This window comes from Uranotaenia lowii, chromosome 1, assembly GCF_029784155.1.
Source record: "Uranotaenia lowii strain MFRU-FL chromosome 1, ASM2978415v1, whole genome shotgun sequence".
NCBI classification, from domain to species: Eukaryota; Metazoa; Arthropoda; class Insecta; order Diptera; family Culicidae; genus Uranotaenia; species Uranotaenia lowii.
This window is the reverse complement of record NC_073691.1, coordinates 178,915,064-178,934,819: the sequence shown is the minus strand read 5'-3', so window position 1 is coordinate 178,934,819 and position 19,756 is coordinate 178,915,064. Positions and strand designations below refer to the sequence as shown.

At 37.7% G+C, this 19,756-nt stretch overlaps 3 protein-coding genes across 3 annotated transcripts in view; 2 read left to right on the top strand and 1 right to left on the bottom strand.

The window, feature by feature from the left end:
- Positions 1 to 6: 6 nt before the first annotated feature.
- Positions 7 to 1,387, top strand: LOC129739189 (uncharacterized). The gene is made up of 2 exons (XM_055730615.1): positions 7 to 120; positions 189 to 1,387. The coding sequence occupies exon 2, from the start codon at positions 273 to 275 to the stop codon at positions 1,092 to 1,094; it is 822 nt and encodes a 273-aa protein (XP_055586590.1). The 5' UTR covers positions 7 to 120; positions 189 to 272; the 3' UTR covers positions 1,095 to 1,387.
- LOC129739188 (TGF-beta-activated kinase 1 and MAP3K7-binding protein 1-like) lies at positions 1,175 to 4,464 on the bottom strand. The gene is made up of 4 exons (XM_055730614.1): positions 4,236 to 4,464; positions 4,037 to 4,105; positions 2,039 to 3,193; positions 1,175 to 1,977 (listed from the first exon to the last, which is right to left on the bottom strand). Exons 1-4 carry the CDS (start codon positions 4,355 to 4,357, stop codon positions 1,842 to 1,844), a joined length of 1,482 nt encoding a protein of 493 aa, XP_055586589.1. The 5' UTR covers positions 4,358 to 4,464; the 3' UTR covers positions 1,175 to 1,841.
- A 249-nt stretch (positions 4,465 to 4,713) lies between these two features.
- LOC129738379 (BTB/POZ domain-containing protein 7) overlaps positions 4,714 to 19,756 on the top strand; it is a 28,989-nt gene continuing 13,946 nt past the window's right edge. Inside the window, exon 1 of the mRNA XM_055729563.1 lies at positions 4,714 to 5,738. The gene's annotated coding sequence lies outside the window, so the exon portion shown is untranslated. The remainder of the gene's footprint in view (positions 5,739 to 19,756) is intronic.

The following is a 19,756-nucleotide window of genomic DNA, read 5'->3' as shown; positions in this document are numbered from 1 at the left end:
ATCGATCGCTGCTCCCGGATTGCGTACATCATCGAACCGCCCTGGAGTTTGATCCAGTATTCGTACGTGAAGGCCGCGGTGCTATCGACGATCTACGATCGACCATGTGGTGAGTGCGATGTAGGTATCCATGATAAGATTCATGTTTTTAAATATTTTGTGAAGCTTTCAGTTTACGCTTTTTAAAGGTTGATAACTTTGTGAATTCTTCATTGCCGGAAAAGGGCGATCATCGGTGGCCTTCGACGAGTTCCACGACATTGACCACGCCCATGACTACCACTGAAATTGTGAGAAGCACCGAGAGTACGACCACCGAAATTGCAACGACTCTTTCGCCGCAATCGGAAGAATCCAACAACATAACTAGTTTGATGGATGTTGAAGAATTCTTCGAAGATACCAAGCCCTACGATGAATCTACGGAAGGCGAAGAAGAACCGATATCGATAGAGCAGGATTTGGAACTTACCACAACTACAACGACTACCGGAGATCCACCGACCCGGATATCGCAAGCGATCAACATCACCGAAGTCGATTCCAGTGAAGGCGATTATGACGATCCTTTTGCCAATCTCACGGTCACCGGCCCTGAGCTCATTTTGCCGCTGAAAATCGTCATCCCGGCGGTTCACATCCACTACGATCGACCCGAGGCAAACCAAACTTTCAACAAGTACGAATACATTGTGTTTCAAAGCGACAACCCGGCAGTCCATCAACATCAGAACGATTCCGCTGCAACAGGCGACTCCAGCCAGCTCCGCGAAATCCAGCTCGAAAACTCCGGCCCCAACAGTACCCTACGTGTCATCGGGGTCGATTGGCCGCTACAGCAGCTACGCGAAATACTCAACACCAGTGCCATCCTGTATGACGATCGGACGACCCAGGTCTACCGACGGCTTGGCCGCTACAATGCGTCCAGCATCGACGAGCTGGAGGAAGTTTCGGTCGGTAGCAAGTACGCTGCCTGGAAGCGGCACCAAGCGGAACAGGCCGAGATGGCCAAAACCGAGAAGCGCAACTTCATCCGGAAGCACTACGAGCGGCTGATACAGTGGCTCAGCTGGCAGTTTGACAAATCTTGAACAGGGAAACTGGGCGTTTCTTTCGACGAGTTTGCTTACAAACAGCTTAGATTGTTTTTTTTATTTTTATTTTTTTTTTTTTTTGAAAGGTGGTCTATCATAAATATTGCTTATATTCGCTTGTAAACCCCAATGATATGATATTTATAAAAGCTACACCGTTGCGTAACCACGTGTCGGTAGCTCTGAAAAAATGATGATATTAGTAAAACATGTTACAAATATAGCTATAGGAAATTATTCTAGACACAAACATTAGGTAGTTGTTTTAATAAACACGTTCTCCGTAATAATCCGTTTGACGCTTTCTGTGCAGTTTAGAAAAAGAAAAAGTACTAACGCCGGGGGAAAGGTCTGAACGCCTCAACTAAGTTCTCGTAGGCACTTCAAATTGTTGCAAATTGGGTGTCCTTGAGTTTCTCGGGAAGGGTGTCTATTTTTATGGATTTCATTGATTTTTTTTACCATAAAAAAAATTAATAAAACTCTCAATATTAATAAATTTGACAGTTCGCACTTTGATTTGCCCAAAGATACCTCATTTGTAAAATTTGTACCACAAGTTGCCGAGATAGGGCATCATGTCAAATTCAAAATCGCCCCTTTTTGGGCACCTAATTATTGCTTTTTTTGGGATCTAATTTTTTTCCAGGATTTTAAGCCCAATGGGTTTATTCATCCCAAATCCTCAATATGTTAAGGCACTTGTTCTTTCTTCGGGTGGTTTGGTAACAACTAGCGACACAGCTAGTCAAAATCGATTCCCGGTGGTAGTTTGTTCAGTTTCCGGGCCTCTGCCACCCGACGGTGGTAATCCGAAAAGTCCACATAGGGTTTGACCTTCCGTTCCTGTTGTTCGGGTGCGGCATGATCGTGATCATGTCTGAAATGGTAGAATTTGGGTTTAACTCTTTCGGTCAGGTAATGTAAATGTAGCAACGCACCTCTCAGAGCTGCTCACCGAAACGTTGGTCCCCAAGCCGGACAGTTCCGTGTCCGTTCCGGCGTAGCTGTGCTGGTAACTGTGGGTATTCGTTGGGGTAGCATCCGAACCAGTGGCAGTCGATGACGGGGAAGTAGGGGATGATGCAACGGTACCGGAGGATTGCGAACGGCTGCTGTTTTTGCGATTGTTGAACGCATTAGGTAGCGGGTAGTTGAAGTTACGGATCAGCAGTGTGATGTCGTCCCTGTTGCGGAATGTCATCTGTTTCTGTCTGTTGGCCGGCGTTCCTCCCTCTTCTGCTACCTGTTGCATAAATGCGTCGTGATGCAGCTGCACAATCCGGTGCACTACGGATTGAGCAACACCGGCTAGCGTCGATTGTGTCTGGAACTCTTCAGCAATCATCTGGATAAGGATACGATTGCCTTTGCTGGTATCGCCCGGGTACAGATCGTGGATCGCTCGGCAAAGTCCACTGGACATGAGCACCAAAAACTTGCAAGAACCGGTAATCGGGATAGATCCTACGATTTCCGGTTGGAAGATAACCGGTTCGGAGCATGCAACCGACAAAAAATCACAATCTTTGTATCCAGTTTTTCCGAGATAGTTTCCGATGCACCGGGTACTGTAAAGCGGACAGTTCTCGAAGTTTTGCGCTTCAATACCCAGCCGATACAAACGCAGGACTTCCTCTTCGTTGTACAGATTGTGATCGACACTTAGCTGAGTTACGGTCAGAGTTTCGAACTCGTCAGTCTTACACAGCAGTGCCCGACAATTCCCTATGTTTCCGATGTACAGTTTCGACTGGTAGATCAATGCCAATACAGCACTACTTCCAACCGATAGCTCCACGTTGATTTTACCCAACTTTTCCAGCACATTGCCAAACTCCTGCGATATCTGGTACTGGCTCAAACCGTCGGCGGACAGCTGCAGCTGCAGGGCCGTCTTGGTGGCCACATCTGTATCGATGGAATCGAAATAGCCTTTCTCGACCGAGTGAAACGCCTGCCGGATGACATCCTTGACGGCTTCATCGGTGGTGCGGCCGTTGAGTTGTCCGAGCAGCAGATCGGCTGCCATCTTTTGCAGTGCAAAATCGGACACCCGCACGCCATTGTGGCCCGAGTAGATTGCGTACAGGAGGCTGCGGGTAAGTGATTTATTAGTAAGAGATCTTTGCCGCGATGATCAGGTAGTGTTCTGAACGCGCATACCTCAAGTAACCTAAAGGTACAAAATGTACGTTAAAATTATGTTCACAGAAAAGTTACTAAATTTTGTTATAGTATAAGATATGTACAGTGCCGTTCATAATTGTATACAAATTGGAAGCACGCGTACTGCCATTTTTGACTTTGAACCTTAATAACTTTTTACTCTGATTATATTTTTTGATCAAATTTTCTGCGTAAGATAGATCAACTATCACACTATTATATCACAAAATTTGAGCTTTCTAAAGATTGTGTGGCCAGAGATACAGAAATTCTACAAAAATCGAACTTTTTAGGACTTTTACCATTCAAACTGCATTCTAAAATTTTTTGACTGATTCTATAGAAATCGCATTTAAGGTTCATGCATGAAATATTGAACATCGTTTTACTTTTGGTAGCTTTTGATCCCATCGATAGAATTTTTCAAAAACTTCCGACATGTTAACATAATATTGCAACAATCCCTCTGCAAAATTTCAATAAAAAAAAACGTTGCGTAGTTTCTGAGATATTGCAGTTTGAATGGTGAAAGTCCAAAAAGTCCGATTTTTGTGGAATTACTGTATCTCTGGCCACACAATCTTTAGAATGCTCGAATCTCGTGATATAATAGTGAACGGTTGTACTACATGAAGTGACTTTGTTCAAATGTGTCGGCTCTTGAGATATGTAAGATATCATTTTTCCTAGCGTATTCATAATGTAGTTTAAAAAAAAAACCTTGAGAGAAATTTGATAAGTTTTACAAAGCATGCCTAAATTCTACTTACGTATCATCAACTATGCAAAGGCACTTTTTGTCTCTCGACTTGTACGCCTCAAAGCGACTGCCATCTTCACTGAAATTTAAAAAAAAGTTTTTAAGTAGTGCATTCAATTTGCTTACTATTTTTTTTAATGATTCATCATCACCCTAGGTGGGAATTTTTCCCTGCTACAGTTTATCAGAATAAGTATAGAAAAACAAACCGATAGGCCTGGTTGGTGGCTTCCCCGACCCCGGTCGACGGGCAAATCTTGAGATCGTCGGTCCACGGGCGGGTTTTTCCGGCGCCGGGTGCCGTGTCCACCGAATCGATTCCGGCTCGCATTCCGATCCGATCAGCTGTTTTGATGCGATTATGCCAAAACTTATGATACGAATAACCGGAATAACCAGAGCAAAATAATCGCTGTGTGACGACTAGTGTCGCCTCTGTTGGCAAGCACCGGAAACAGTATGCTTCAATGTTTCTGACATTTTCCTATGCTCCCGTGCTTCGTTTATGTTTCGAATCTGTTTTGCTCCCCTTTTATGCGAGATGGGTGCGGGACCTAACGCACACACCCACAAATATGTTTCCTTCGTCCGCCTTCCTCAATAGATACACGAATTACTGATGGTTGGTGGGCGTTGGTGTGCGTGTTCGTGTCGTGTCAAAAAACTTGAAAATAAAATTTTCTCTGGTTGGTGACTGCAAGCATTTCGATTCCGGGATCGGTTGCAGGTTTTTCGCTCAAAACCGCGGTGCGTCGTACGGAACGGTTCGAAAGTAGATGCAAAGGGTACCGGAAACCCCTGGCCATCGGAAGTGAATCAAGTTCAAACGGATACGATCGGTTCTAGGTCGGTAGGAAGTGAAATTGTTTTGTGCACCCTGGTGCTGCTACTAGGTGGGCCCCATTTTCGCCCCGATCGCCATAGTCCCCAACAACAATATCAGCAGCAGCATCATTGAAGAAGGCTGTGACGACTACTACATCGATACGAGCACGCACGCACACACACGTGGGAAAGTGCTCGTCGTGAGAGAAGCTCTCTCTCACTGGCGGTAAAGATGTGTGCGTGCTGCATCGCATAATAGGGGGCAGCAAAATATCTGCCCCGATGTTGAATGGATACAAGAAAAGTGCTGTGGATCATCATCGTTGGGGATATACAGATGGGTGTGTGTGTTTCATTGGCAAAAGGCAATAGGAATCTATCCGAGTGTGGTGAAATGTAAACATGGCCGATTGACGAAAGGGAATCATCATCGTATCGGATAGGAATGTAACTCCGAAGCAATTATCCAAATTTCCAACTATGTGACAAGATTTGAAAATGTGATTCTTCCGCGCGACAGAGTGCTTCATCTGAAGTAGATTCCGCATTCAGTCACATCTCCCTGTAGCCCTCTAGGATAGGACAGTGAAAGTGAAAGAACCACAGTGAATCCAACTGTGTGCAGTCATTACGAAAAGAAAAAAAAATCTACTGTGCCCTTTGAGAAAAGAGTGAAAAGTTTCCTCAGCAAAAGGAAAAATTCCAGCAGGATATTGTGCAATATTGTTACCGCATCACATTTTGGGGTGGTGTTTATTTGCGGGACATTGTTCGGAAATCAATCGAGACAAATCATCAACAAACGAAATAGACGGAGAACCACGTAATTTGGGCAGCTCGGAACGCAGAGGCAAAATAATAAAAGATGGTCCTTCATTTGTATTCAGGTGAGTTTCTCAAATCGGATCTTTCGACCTACAGAAATTGAACAAAAACGTTCTGCCAAAGCCTCGCGCTTTGGATATATGCATGCATAATCGTCAAATAGGCGCGCGTGGGAGAAATTCCTTACTTCCTTCCCTAATTTATGTTGGTGTGGATGAAGGCTTGCTTTCAAGATAAAAGGAGAGGGGGGGGGGGGGGGGGAGAGTTTGAAGGACCATGCCATTTCTCCAACAGCCCCATTTCCCATCTTTTTGTTCACACGCACCCACTCATTCACCCAAATCTGTTCCCAACCTTGACAGTTTGCATTTTTTCCCTCCTGATGTTTCGATTTTCTTTCTTCTATCTCTCCCAATGGGTTAGAGCTTTGGTTTCCAATTTAAGTTCCCCCGATTCCCCCCATTTTCCACATTGAGCATCATCTTCTTTTGCATGCACGGTGTTTCGTCATGATGGGAGGGCCAATACCAGTTTTCAGCCATGATGTAGGACCCGATACTGGCTCTAGATGTTGCCATTTTGGACCTATTACTGGCGCCCTTCGATGGCGACGATAGCTGGTGGTTATCGATTAGGCTGAGATGGGGCAGATAACATGAAGACGGGACCAGAGAGGTCTCATGAAAGCTGCAAAATCAATCAATTTGTTTGTTTTTATTAAGTTGAACTACCTACCAGGAATTTACCAAGCAGCAATGTTGTCTCTATACCTACTTTAACGAATTACATAAATCAGTTCTCTAGTTTAGAACCATTCTAAAACATAAAAAATAAATAAAGATGATGCTCAAAAACCCCCGAGAAAAGAACATCGTAAATTTGTAAAATAAGGCCGGAAGCATAAGTTAGCACAAATTGCTAAAAAAAAGTAAATTTTTCCAAGGCTGAAATTTTCTTTTTCATATTTTCAAAATCTCGAAAATAAACGCTGGATACTGTTTAAGCAAAAAAAACTACAGCTGCCGTTTTTTTTTTTCAAAATAAGCAATTTAGATTTAAGATTCGAGAATTCGTCGTACATTCAGGTTTTCAAGAATGTGCCGTCGGAGCTTTAAAGTTTTTAGTTTCGTGTTTTTTAGATTCAAGATCTTGATTGAGAAGTTGCCGAAAGTTTCGAATTTCAAATTTGCTTTAAAATTTACGTACTATGTACAATGAGATGATCATTTCATTCAGAGGGGTTTTAAATTATTTGCCAAAACAATCTCTTTGGAGTTAAACACTTCAAACAATTTCAAATTCTAGTCTTCATCAGGTTAAAATTCAAATTTTTAACTAATTGCTCAAATTTCAGCTGAAAAATATTGGTTAAATTTAACACCCCAGAAATGTTGACTATGAATTCACTATTATATGAAATTTGGACTTCCGAATCGATTTTTATCACAATCATTTAAAAATATTTTTAAAAAACTTTTCTCAACTATCTATAACAAGATAGACAAGGCCGCCACTCATTTAGGAAAGTCGGGAAATGCGGAAAAAAGTCGGTCTTTGAAATCCATCGGGAAAAGGTAGGGAATCCTTCCAAAAAATCGGGAATATTTTTTCTGATTTCCTTGAAATGCTCCAGAAAAACTGGGAAAATTTCTCAACCCATGTTCTAAAAAATTAAACTCGAAACGAGTTTATCAAAAATATGTCTCTATTGGTCCAATTCTCATAACCATTGATGTTTTCGAGAATAAACGAGCACAGAATTCCTAAACTTGTCTCATATAAAATCTTTTTATTCGTATTTTGTGTGAAATTTCGAAAAAGTAGCTACGTGCTAGCTGATTTTCATCAAAAAGCCTATCAACGTGATGGACCCAAGTAACCATAAGCATTAAGCCATAACCCTTAACCAGCATTAAATCAACATTTTTAATGCAAGTTAGCATTAAATCAACATTCATAGTGCTTTTTAGTTTTATATAAGCATTATTAATGCATAGAAGCAGTAACAAAAATTAGCACTAATGGAAGCACTATATGCACATATAGAGCTACTGTATAAAGTTAACAAGCATTAAGACTGTAGCACTAGAACTTCCTGTTAATGCTTACATAAAGCTTTTATAAAGCGTAGAAACGTCAAACCCGCGAATGTAAACAAGAGTGATTTTCTCATTTGCTGCGTGTGAGTAAGCTAGACAGCAAACGAAAACGAACAGAACGGGCAGTTGCCATTGCCTTCTCCCAAAATTTTCCAATACATTTCCAAACTTTCTCATGCATACATTGTCTATGAAGTTGTGTGACCCGAACAGTACTTGAAGTACGGGTTTTTCACCTACCTTATCAGCATCAAGAGTGGTCGAAATGGTAAAGGCGCAAAGAAAGATAAAGACTACTGAGGGATCCCCGGTTCGAGACTCATCCAAAGTAATTCATAATTCAACTATACTCACTTCTCATTTCATAAAACACTTCATTAAGCAAGCATAATCCTTTATTCAGCAGGTTGATTGATGTTGTAGATAATGATTTTATTTTTTAATTTTTGTTCATTTTAATAAATCGAAGAATAATTCCCTATTTTGAATTTCCGTTTCACATCAATCATGATCAATCAATTAAAAAAATTAAAAGGTGTTCTAAGTATGCATTGTTAATGCTTTTGTACGGCTGGTGAAAAATGACGTTTTGATGGTGCTCTAATTCAGCATTTGTTATGCTTATTAAAAGCTTTGTCGAGATAGCATTTATTCAGCCCGCTATTTCGCCTTTTTAGCATTAAATCTGCATTATATACGCATATAGTGCAAAACAAACATTAATTCAGAGTTATATATGGGAATATAGTGTTGATTAAGGGCTATGTTCTAGTGCTTATGGTTACTTGGGGAGGATAGAACTATTTCACATCATAAATAGACGAAACCATTAAATATGTGCTTGTATAATTTTGTATTAAGTTTACATTGGTAATTAATGGATTTTTTTTGCTAATTTTGCACGTACTGTTTATTTTTATAGGCCATTTTACTCAAAATAATACAGGTTTTTGGAATTTTTGGATAAAGATGAAAAGTGCCTTGCCCTTCAAATATAACTCTCTTGAATTGGTTAGTTATATCTTACATGTTGTTGAGACTAAACAAATACAGGAAACCTATATTGACTCTATATAAAAATCGTCAGCATTCTTAGGCGTCGTACACAAATTACGTAACACAAAAAATTTAAAATTTAGACCCCCTCCCTCCCTCCCCTCTATGTAACAATAAGTAACGTTTGATAGGACCCCCCTTCTATAGTTACGTAACGCTAAATACCCCCTCCCCCATATTCAATTTTAAAATTAAAAGTTAACAGAACACAAAGTAACGGGGGTTCTCATCTGGGCCCCCGTCAACGGTAAAAATAAATAACAATGGGCTTGATCTCTTCTTGATAACGCATGATCTCATTGAACTCTGGTAGTTCACACACCCTGTTGAAATCCAGTCCATGGGAAAAAGCTGTTGATAAACAGTGTTTCTCTGAACGCACCTACTTAACCACCATTGACGCTTTCTAACAAGGGGTGCGTGGATTTACTCGCCAAAAAAGAAAATTACAATTCTTTTCTTTATGTTTTTTTCCATTAATTTGTTACGTAACTGAACCAAGTACACCCCCCTCCCCCCTATGTAACAGCAAGTAACGCAGACTCAACCTCCCTCCCCCCTACATGCGTTACGTAATTTGTGTACGACGCCTTATGTGGAACGAAATTTCAACAATAGAGAAGTATGCCGCGTACGGTGGACTTGACAAACCGCTGGAGCTCATATATTTGATTTAAGATCAAAAAATTTCAAAACAAAAGGTGTGATTGGCCATTATTAAATTACCTTTCCGTTTAAGTTAAAAAAAAATCTGTTCAGTTGATTTTAAATTATCGTAATTTTGATTTATATTTGAACTTATTGAACACCCTGTAGTATTCAATAATGCTAACTCTCTGTTAACACTTATTAGGTGTGTTCAACGAAACTCAATCGAAATCAGTTGAAATGGATTGACAGTTGATCAGCTGTTTTTCCAATTGACTTCGATCGATTTCTATCAGGCTGTGGAATGAACAGCCACCCATTAATACTAACGCGCTGTGTTTGTTGGCATTTTCTTATTCAGCTGTGCGCTTCGAGATTTCGGGATCCTTTAAGCATAATAAAAAAAACTTTTAAGCAATCAACTCAAATCAACGCCCACGGCATTTTTCGCCGTATTTTTTAGAATTTTAGACGCGTGCGTTTTCTCCGAAGTCTCTGTTGTCCTCGTTATTTTTAAAATGGATATCAACAAAATGTCGGGAAAAAAACTTGGTAAGTAAATCTCATCAATTTGTTCATACATCAGGGAAAATGGCAAAGCAATTGGTAGCCAGTCAAAATTAATAAAAAAAATTGGATCGGCCCGGACCCCGTTCCCTGAATCCAACACTAACAGGTATTTTCTCATTTTTCCAGTACAAAAACGACCCTGGACATGACATCCTTCGAAGTCTCCCTGCGCGACCCTCATCCAAAACAAGACATTAGGCAGAGAAGAATGAATCCAGAAGCTGTTGATGGAAATATACCGAAGCTCGACTCTGGCAGGATTAAATCTATAAGTGGAAATAGAAAGCGAGGAATAACAATGCGAATATCGTCTCTTCCGTGTCAAAAACACCATACTCCATGGGAATATCGTGATAAAAATAAATTTCTTTCATTGTTCAAAATATGTAACATTTATTTATTATTTCATACTTATTTCATAAAATTTCACATTTGCTTCGGTGCAGCACTGCACTGAAAGATGCTACTGACACCGCATCACTGACACAGCACCTCTGGCACAGCACCGCCAATGCCACATCGACCGACACCACTTTCACTAGCACCTGTGCAGTCCAGCCAGACACCATTCCAAAACTCCACTCAGCGCGATTGGCACAACACCACTGACGCAGCACGACAGGCACAGCTTCACCGACTCAGCACGACTGCAACAGCACCACCGACTCAGCACAAATGGCACAGCACCACCGACTCAGCACCCGACAGAGAACACCGCACCGAATTCAAATAATTTTTCACAACACACCGAGTCAGCTGTTTTTTGACAGTAAACAACTGCATTTGTGTTAGTGCGATAGAAACCGATAGAAACGAATCCTGCTCTCGGGCTTGATCGATTTCGATTGGTTTCGATCGATTCCGATTGGCTTTATTGAACGTCAATTGGATTAGTTTCGACCAAAACATTGGTTGAGTGAACAACCATTTACCAATCGAAATCGATTGAAACCAATTTCAATTGGCTATTGAACGGGCCTATTGATTGCTTTATTAAGCCTAAGGCTGATGTCATGCTGAAGCAACTAGCAACGCAACGCAACGCAACGTTCCAATAAGATTGCGTTGCATCGCATTGGTATGTCATGCGGGCGCGACCTGTCACTTGGAAATTCCCTACAAATCATCACTTCTCTACATCTGATAATGCTTTGAATCGTCTCCTTTCTTTCGGGAGCCATCAAAAACTCATCAAATCACGACCCGGATTGCAAGAATGCCGAAATTTGAACAGACAAAATTCCTTGTTTTTTTGCCGGAACTAAGAATTCATGATATTTTTCTCGCCGATTAAGATATTTTTTAGTTTATTATCACAAGTTCGGACAGATCTTCGTACTATTGTGCTTAAAACCCGGAATCACTGCTTCAAATCGAGAAAAAACAATATTCCTATTGGATTTCCTACTAGTCGCGCTACAAAACACATTGGCATCACATTGGTCGCGCTATACAAAGCGACCAGTATGACAGGTCTGCGCGATTTCCATGGAGATCAAATGAGAGCTGGTTAGTCGTGTGAACGTTGCGTTGTAGGTCGCGTTGCTAGTTGTTTCAGCATGACATCAGCCTAATCCGCTCTTGAGTGTCGATATAACACTATTGGAAGTTTAGCGGCTTGTAACTTTATTCGGGTGCATCCAAATAAAACAATGTCTTCAGGGACCCTTAATGAATTCTTGAAATCTTCAATTCCGTATCACTACTTCTTTATGAAGGCACTCTGAAAGCCAGGAAAAAAAATGCCTAATCAGACCATGAGTGTCAATTTGCCACTCCTTTCCAAACGATTTTTACAAAATTTATAGTTCGGGAAACCTCGTAATGTTACTCAAACATGTTACTCAGACATTATTCACCTACGACATTTCAGTTTTTCGTTATTCAATGTCTAAGAAAAAATCCGAAAAAAACATGCTTCGGAAAAAGACTGTAGAAGCTAAGGAATGATAAAAAAAAATTCACTAAGTTTTCAAGAAAGCTGAAGTTTGGAGCTATACGTTGCACATAAGGATATGGTGTGGAAACCGTACTTTTCAATCAATGGATCGTCAAAATAGTTTAAGTCATACCGAATAAATTTAGGATTGAAAAGTTGACGTAATTTAGCACATTTTTGCATTTTTAGATTTTTGAAATACGAAACACAATTGTTGACGAATTTTCAAACTTTTTGTCAAATTGCAATTTCTCAGATTTCCTTGCACTTAAATTCAACTTTGCAGTATATTGACGAAATAAATAAATATTCACCAGAAAGGAAATTCCATACCGATTCTAGTGGTGTAATTAAATTAGCGTTTCAATAGTTTAAACAAATAATAACGAGGTTTCCAAAACTATAAATGCTGTGAAAATCGGTTGGGAGCATGAGGTATACATTGGTTTTAGTCAGGCAGGAGTGTCAAATTGACACTCCAGGGACTGTAGCGGGTAAAAATTTCATGGACGGATGAGGGTTAAGAGTTGCTCTGTGGTTTTTAGCTGATGGTCTACTGGAGTCTAACTTGCTATGCAAATATCTATTATATAAAAAATCTTTTGTAACGGTATTTGTAGCACTACTCCTCCGAAATTACCCAAACGATTCGAAGGAAATTATTTTTAGAATATTCTGTAGGCATGCGAATCGATTTACATCGAATAAAAAACATAAAGTCGCATCAATTGTCCGTAATATTTTAATTTGTAGTTATTTGAAACAAATAAAAGTGACGGCTTCCATTTTTTTGAGATTTTCATTCCTTTGAGCGGTTTGTTTTTCGTCTCCAAAGTCAAGGCGTCGCAAGCAAACGTCGCGAGAGAATAGTAACCATGGTATAGCATACTGATTAGTTGGAACATTTGGGCGTGTATTTCTCAACTATGCATTTTTTCAATGCACGTGGTGGCGCTATGAATCCTAGATGTGATTTTTCTTCTTGATTCTTAGCTCATTTGTACAGCTTATATTGTTGGGCCATTCAATAAGATGTGACCCAGATTGATATTTTGCCGATCGAATCAAAACCATCAAAACAATTTTTAAAATGGTTTAAATATTTTGATTTCGTGTTTATTAAAATAGCAATTGTTGTTTAAATAATATGAATTTAACACTGATGCATATGGGGCTTGTGATATAGCTCAGTTGGCAAGTCTGTTGTCTCCTGAGCCGATGTCCGCGAGTTCGAGCCCAAGAGCAAACATCGAACATAGTTGTACCGGATAAGTTTTTCAATAACGATCCGCCAACTGCAACGTTGATAAAGTCGCGAAGGCTATAAAGATGGTAAAACGACTATAATCGAAACAAAAAAAACTGATGCATATGATTTATAAATGGTATCACTCTTTGCGGAAGTTTAAAAAAAGGAAGTGGGAAGATTTACATACAATTCTATCCAATCCAATCCTAATCCAATACGCTTAGATGGTTAGTTTTGATTCATATCGATAACGGAAAAAAGAATAAGATGTTCTCGACAGGGATAGATCGAAAAATTTTGTTGAACATGTACAAATGTACTTAACTGAAGATGTATCGAACACTTTTTAAATTTTTAAAATAAGAACAAAATCTGATGAAAATGAACTGAACATGAATCTTAAAAGCCCTTTAAAAAAAGATTATATAGGATTGATGTATTTAAAGGCCCAATGCAGAAAACTTTTTGATTTTTTGCAAGCATAAGTGGAAGTAATCAATAAAACAAACCACATTTTCATAACAAAAAGTAGGGATATGCGTTCATTAGAGCAAGTGCAAACGTTCAACATTTACAAAAAATTTATAAATAATTTCTTCATCTACCGTCAAACGGGGCATCATGCAAGAGCAGGGTTAGATGAAACATTTGTACACCACAACACTCATTGAATATTTATTTCAAAATACTGTTATAAAGTTATCATTAAATGATAAAAAATCGATGATGACATACTTTTTAACATCGTGAAAGAGTTTTTTAACGTTTTTGATTCTCATAAAAAATTTAAAAAATCGAGCAATAAATGTACAAATTTTTACATTTTTCGATGCCGTAAAAAACATTTTCATATGTAGTATGACGGATTGGCTTAATGATATCACCTACAAACTTTATATTGCTTTCATTATCCTATACCAACACAGTTGGTGTATAAATATTTTTCGGACAATCATCAAAATGTTTTAAATAAATATTTTTATAATTCAGTTAGCTGTCTGGGGAAAAATGCAACAAAACGCAAATCTCATAACTTAATCTCATAAATCGTGTTTCCATATGCTGGGATATGATTGTTCTGCATTATGCGTTTGTTAACATTAAAATTTCATCCATCCCAAGATTTATTTTCATGATTTATGCTAAAATAATATTTTGTAGTATTTTTACCGCTAAATGTATGCAGCAGATTAACACTTTTTTCTTGAAAGAATTTTTGACAGAAAAAATGTAAAATTTAATTTGAACAAAACCAAAAATTACTGCAATTGGTGCATCACAAATGCATCAAAAACTATAAATTTTCAAACGTTTTTATTTGATTTTTCATTAATTACAGAGTTTGTTGCAACTATTACCCCATTTTCTAAGTAGGGTGAAAATCGCATGTTTTGTAAATTTAAACATAGCTGGTAAAACCAGTATTTTTTCTGACTACGTCAGTTTGGTGTCTCATCAACCTTAAAACTTTTGATGTACAAGAGGTATGATTATCTGCACCCAAAATAATTTTCACTTAAAAAATAAGTGACATCTGTAGTAAATTCTCGCCATACGTAATTTCATTTGAATTTTAAGTGATGGGTCAAGTGAATTCACTTAAGTGACCGGTCAAGTGAATTACACTATGACGTTCGAGTGAAATTTATCTGAATTTCTAAGTAAGTTTCTAGTTGATTATCTATCGCTTTTTTAAATAAAAGAACATTTATAGAACACCACTTCGATTTCAAATACTCACATTACGCTTTCGCCATAAATTTATTGATTGGAAAATTCCATCGTCATCCCAAGGCAGATCGGTTACTGCGGATAGTGCGACTTCTAAATCTTCCCTGCTGCAAACCAGAAAATCTGTCCCGTTCAACCCACAAGCTGAAACATGATAACACCTTTAAATAACTTTTTCTAGCATCACGTTTAACACAAACTACCGCCAAAATCGCCTATTAAAGAATTGGGAAAATCCAAATCCAGCATTAGCTTTAAACGGTGCTGTTTAGAATTTGCCGTTTTGAACTCTGAAAATAAACACAATTACAACCTGACATTCACTTGAAATTCAAGTGATGGGGAAGTGAATATTTTTTCTCACTTCAAATTGAAGTGACGACTGAAGTGAATGTGGATGAATTCACTTGAAATTTAAGTGACTGCCAAGTGAAATGTATATGTCGCACTTGAATGGAAGAAAATCACTGGATCCTGGTTTTTAAGTGAAAAATCATGTGTATTTTAAGAGTGAATTTGGGTTCAGTGTGTAAGCATTAAGATTTTAGAAGCCATTGAAGTTGAAAAGTGTTGCATGTTGCCCCAGTTGACGGTGTAAATTGGTGACAATCTGACTAAATAAACTCAACCTTTTTTTAAAAAAATCATTCTTCGAAAAACACTGTACTGTTTGTTTACAAATAATACAAGTACGTACTCAACATGAAAGTGTGTTTATGTTTCACATATTTTGGCTATACGGAAGGACTTTGGATCCGCTTTTGGTTGAAAAGTTTTTTTTGTGATTGATATTCCAGTGCACAGTGGTGCAGAACATCAACCTAGCTGTACGAAATTAATAGCGCCTAGGGATGAAGAAATAGACATTTGATGTCTTCAGCAACATTGTTAAGTTTTATATGGAACATATTCTAGTATCAAAATTTTTGCCGAGGGGTCCATCGATAGCGAAATAAAAATGCTAACTTTTTTGTTTTTCAAATTAGGGCTTTGATGTCTTCGACAAAGTTGTTTATCTGATCAAAATACATAAGTTTGTTAAATTTGTCAAAGTCCTATCACATCACCCTCAGGAGTTACAGTCAAAGTAAAAAAAATCTCATGAAAAAACAGTTCTTTGAACCTGACACGTTGTAGATTGGATGAAAAGGTTCGCTGTCTTTGAAACAAAGGCAATTTTGGAAGGCTCCTCCATTTGAAAGTGCACATTTTCGCAACACCCCCTTTTTTGTGATTATTTTTGATGATAGGAGGAACCATTTCCATTTGAAATTATCAAGAAAATCGGTGTAACTAGTAGAGATTTGAATGATTGAAATTGGATTATGCTCCATGTAAAACTGAACAATGTTGCTGAAGACATCAAATGTCTATTTCTTCATCCCTGGACGCTATTAATTTTGTACAGCTAGGTTGATGTTCTGCACCACTGTGCAGTGGAAGCAGAATATTTGTTTGATAATTTTTCAGTATGACTTGAAAGTGTTGACAAAAAATTTTACTCTTGTCATTTCACACGGTAGAAAAAGTTCAAACGCGCAAATACAGACAGCTTTTTGTCCAAACCACTCTTGGGTGGTAAATGGATTCGGACGTTGCTTCCCGACGGTAACATGTGCTTCCCTGTTTCACTCAAATCACTTCGGAATGGTCTACTTGGTTGGGAATGATCGATTTACAGTCCAAATTGGCCACTTTACTCAAAATGAGCGATGATTTTTGCCCGGTTGTTACGAACTTTTTTTACACGATTTCTTTTTTTTGCACGAACACAACAATCGTTTAAAAAAAGAATCCAGTGTATTAGCATAAATTTTTTCAATTTGGCTCAATTATATTAATTTTAAGCAGTAAAACATGGAAAAATTCGTGTTTTTACAGTTTAAAACTGTTATAAATAAGCCGACTTGAAAAATTTCATGGTAATATTACGTTTTTCATTAATTTTGATTAATTTGAAATGAAAATAAAAAATAAAAAAGTACCAAAAACCGTCTTTTTTGGATGTTGCCAAAAACGAACGGTTTTTGCTAGGGTGTTGCCAAAATCGAATGTTGCCAAAATCGAATGTTGCCAAAATCGAACGGGGTTGTACCTGTTAAGAATTTCCTCTCCAAAATAATTCAGTATTATGTGAGAAAGGTCAGAAAGGGGTCTGAAGTGGATATTCAAAATTGTTAAATGTCTTTGTAAATGAAGTTCTTTTGCTTAGAACAGCATTCAGTAAAAGTACAAATACATCAATGGAATTTGATAAAACAAACAGGAACAAGTATTAAATTCATTTTAAATTCTTTACACTATGTCACGTATCTATGAATAAGCTCAAATGAGGCATTGCATTGTGATTTCACTTGCCTCAATAAACGGGAGAAATTTTAACTTTAATATCTTTTTATCTACATTTTTGCATATTGCAACAGTAATGCAACAAATGAAAATTGATTTGTTTTGAAGATTTAAATATTTTTCTTAGATTTATAAAAGTTCAACTATGGTAAAATCCGTTTGCACTTGCCTCGGTGTATCTGAATTGAAATTAAGACAGAAAAAAATAGAAGCAAATCAAACTTTGATAACTGTTGCTGTTGTCATTTTAAGGGATTTTTTTCGATCCATTCAAATCTTGAAAATGTACTTTTCAATGAACAGATAAGGTCAGTAAGTTTAAATCTTGAAAAGGCTTGAAAAGGACCCTTGGCAATAAAAGAGAATATTGCTGCGATTCAGTCGAATAACAAAATTTAAAAATATTTTTTTCTCCTTTTAAAACCATTTTATTTCTTGATTCATTTGGTTTCACTTTATCGATATGAATTGAATTTTCACTTTTAGCTTAAACAAATAAAAATATAGTAGCTAATTTGCAGTATAAAATGTTGCCAGATTTCATACCATGGTAAGTGCTGTTTCGCACCACTTCAAGTTGTAGTGTGTCATGTTTACAAGTTAAGTGTATGGCGAATATACAGTACCGTTCATAATTGTATAGAAAATGGAAGCAAGCGCACTGTCACTTCGACTTTGAACTTCCATAACTTTTTACTCTGATGATAGTTTTTGATCAAATTTTTTGCGTTAGATAGATCAACTATCACACTATTATCACACAAAATTTGAGCTCTCTCGAGTTTGTGTGGCCTTAGAAACAGTAATTTTACGAAAATCGGACTTTTTGGACTTTTCTCATTTAAACTGCAATATCTCTGAAACTACGCAACATTTTTTATTGAAATTTTGCACAGTGATTGTTGAAATATAAAACTAGCATGTCTGAAGTTTTCAAAAAGTTCTATCGATGAAATCAAAAGTTACGCGAGGTGCAATATTTCAGGCATGAACCTTGAATTGCAATTTCTATAGAATTTTGGACGAATGTTTTCATAGGAAAATCAAATTCTCTGTTTAACAACCAGTTAATCTATTTCAACCGAAAAATCACAACCATATCGCGAGATTCTGATTTCAAAACAAGAATGGACCATTTATTCGATTTTTTCTTTTCTTCATTGCTTTTACCAGACATTTTTTGTCTGATTGGTGGAGGCAATGATATTGTTCTCATAAATCGTCCAAAATTCTATAGAAATCGCATTTCAAGGTTCATGCCTGAAATATTGCACCTCGCGTAACTTTTGATCTCATCGAAAGAACTTTTCGAAAACTTCAGACATGCTAGCTTCATATTTCAACAATTACTGTCCAAAATTTCAATAAAAAATGTAGCGTAGTTCCAGAGATATTGCAGTTTAAATGAGAAAAGTCCAAAAAGTCCGATTTTCGTAAAATTACTGTTTCTCAGGCTACACAAACTCCAGAAAGCTCAAATTTTGTGATAAAATAGTGTGACAGTTGATCTATCTAACGCAAAAAATTTTATCAAAAAATATCATCAGAGTAAAAAGTTATGGAAGTTCAAAGTCGAAGTGACAGTGCGCTTGCTTCCCATTTCTATACAATTATGAACGGTACTGTAATTATTATTATGGTTTTAACATGTGAAGGTATTTGAGTACGAGATATGTTTCTATGATTGTTACAAACTTTTGCGTTGCAGTGTGAAGAAGGGAGGGACAAACGGAGTTCCATATAAATTGCGTTGTATAGCTTGAAAACTTATCGAACCAATCAGGGCTTCCATACAAGTTTGTTGGCATAAATCGACAGCATATAAAGCAAAAGGAAGAGAGGTTGTTTGCGTACGAATAATTTTAGACCTTCCCTTATTTCTGGGTGGAGTCGGAAAGAAGGAGGCAAGTCTTTATTCATATTATATTTGGCATAATATGAAAACTTATAAAAAAAAATGATTTAATAGTAGTTCGTGAGCACTTCTTACATTGCAAGAGGGAAAGGACTGGAAGTTATTTCATGGATATTCAATCCGGATCTTAAGACGTCTTTCTCAGTATCTCTACTAGAGGAAATGATACAAACTATCTTTAATCATGTTGAAACTTACAAATTTTAGCTTACATTGGTTTACTTATAATTACTCTGCAAAAATGGCATGATATAAAAATAGCTGCGATTAAAATGAAATTTTTCGAAGGAAAAAAAAGTTACGTAAAGTTACATACCTTCTCTCCTCCGCTATGTCACAATTCATTACTCCCTCGCCCTCTCCTCCCTAAGAGCGATATGCATCTTTAAGTCATTTGGCATTAAAAATAAATTTTAATTTTTCCGATTTCCTTTGGTGATTTTTGAGGGTCAAAAATACGAAACCTTGAAGGCTTTGAGGCACCTCTTAATCAAGTCCGATTGAACAGAAATTTTGCACAGGTC

Excerpts from the sequence above, each read along its gene's own strand:
- LOC129739189 (XM_055730615.1), top strand. The coding sequence starts at position 273 with ATGACTACCACTGAAATTGTGAGAAGCACCGAGAGTACGACCACCGAA.
- LOC129739188 (XM_055730614.1), bottom strand. The coding sequence starts at position 4,357 with ATGCGAGCCGGAATCGATTCGGTGGACACGGCACCCGGCGCCGGAAAA. Across the intron at positions 3,194-4,036 it reads CTTTGCATAGTTGATGATAC|CCTCCTGTACGCAATCTACT; the intron begins GTAAGTAGAATT and ends ACTTACCCGCAG. Across the intron at positions 1,978-2,038 it reads TCGGTGAGCAGCTCTGAGAG|ACATGATCACGATCATGCCG; the intron begins GTGCGTTGCTAC and ends CTACCATTTCAG.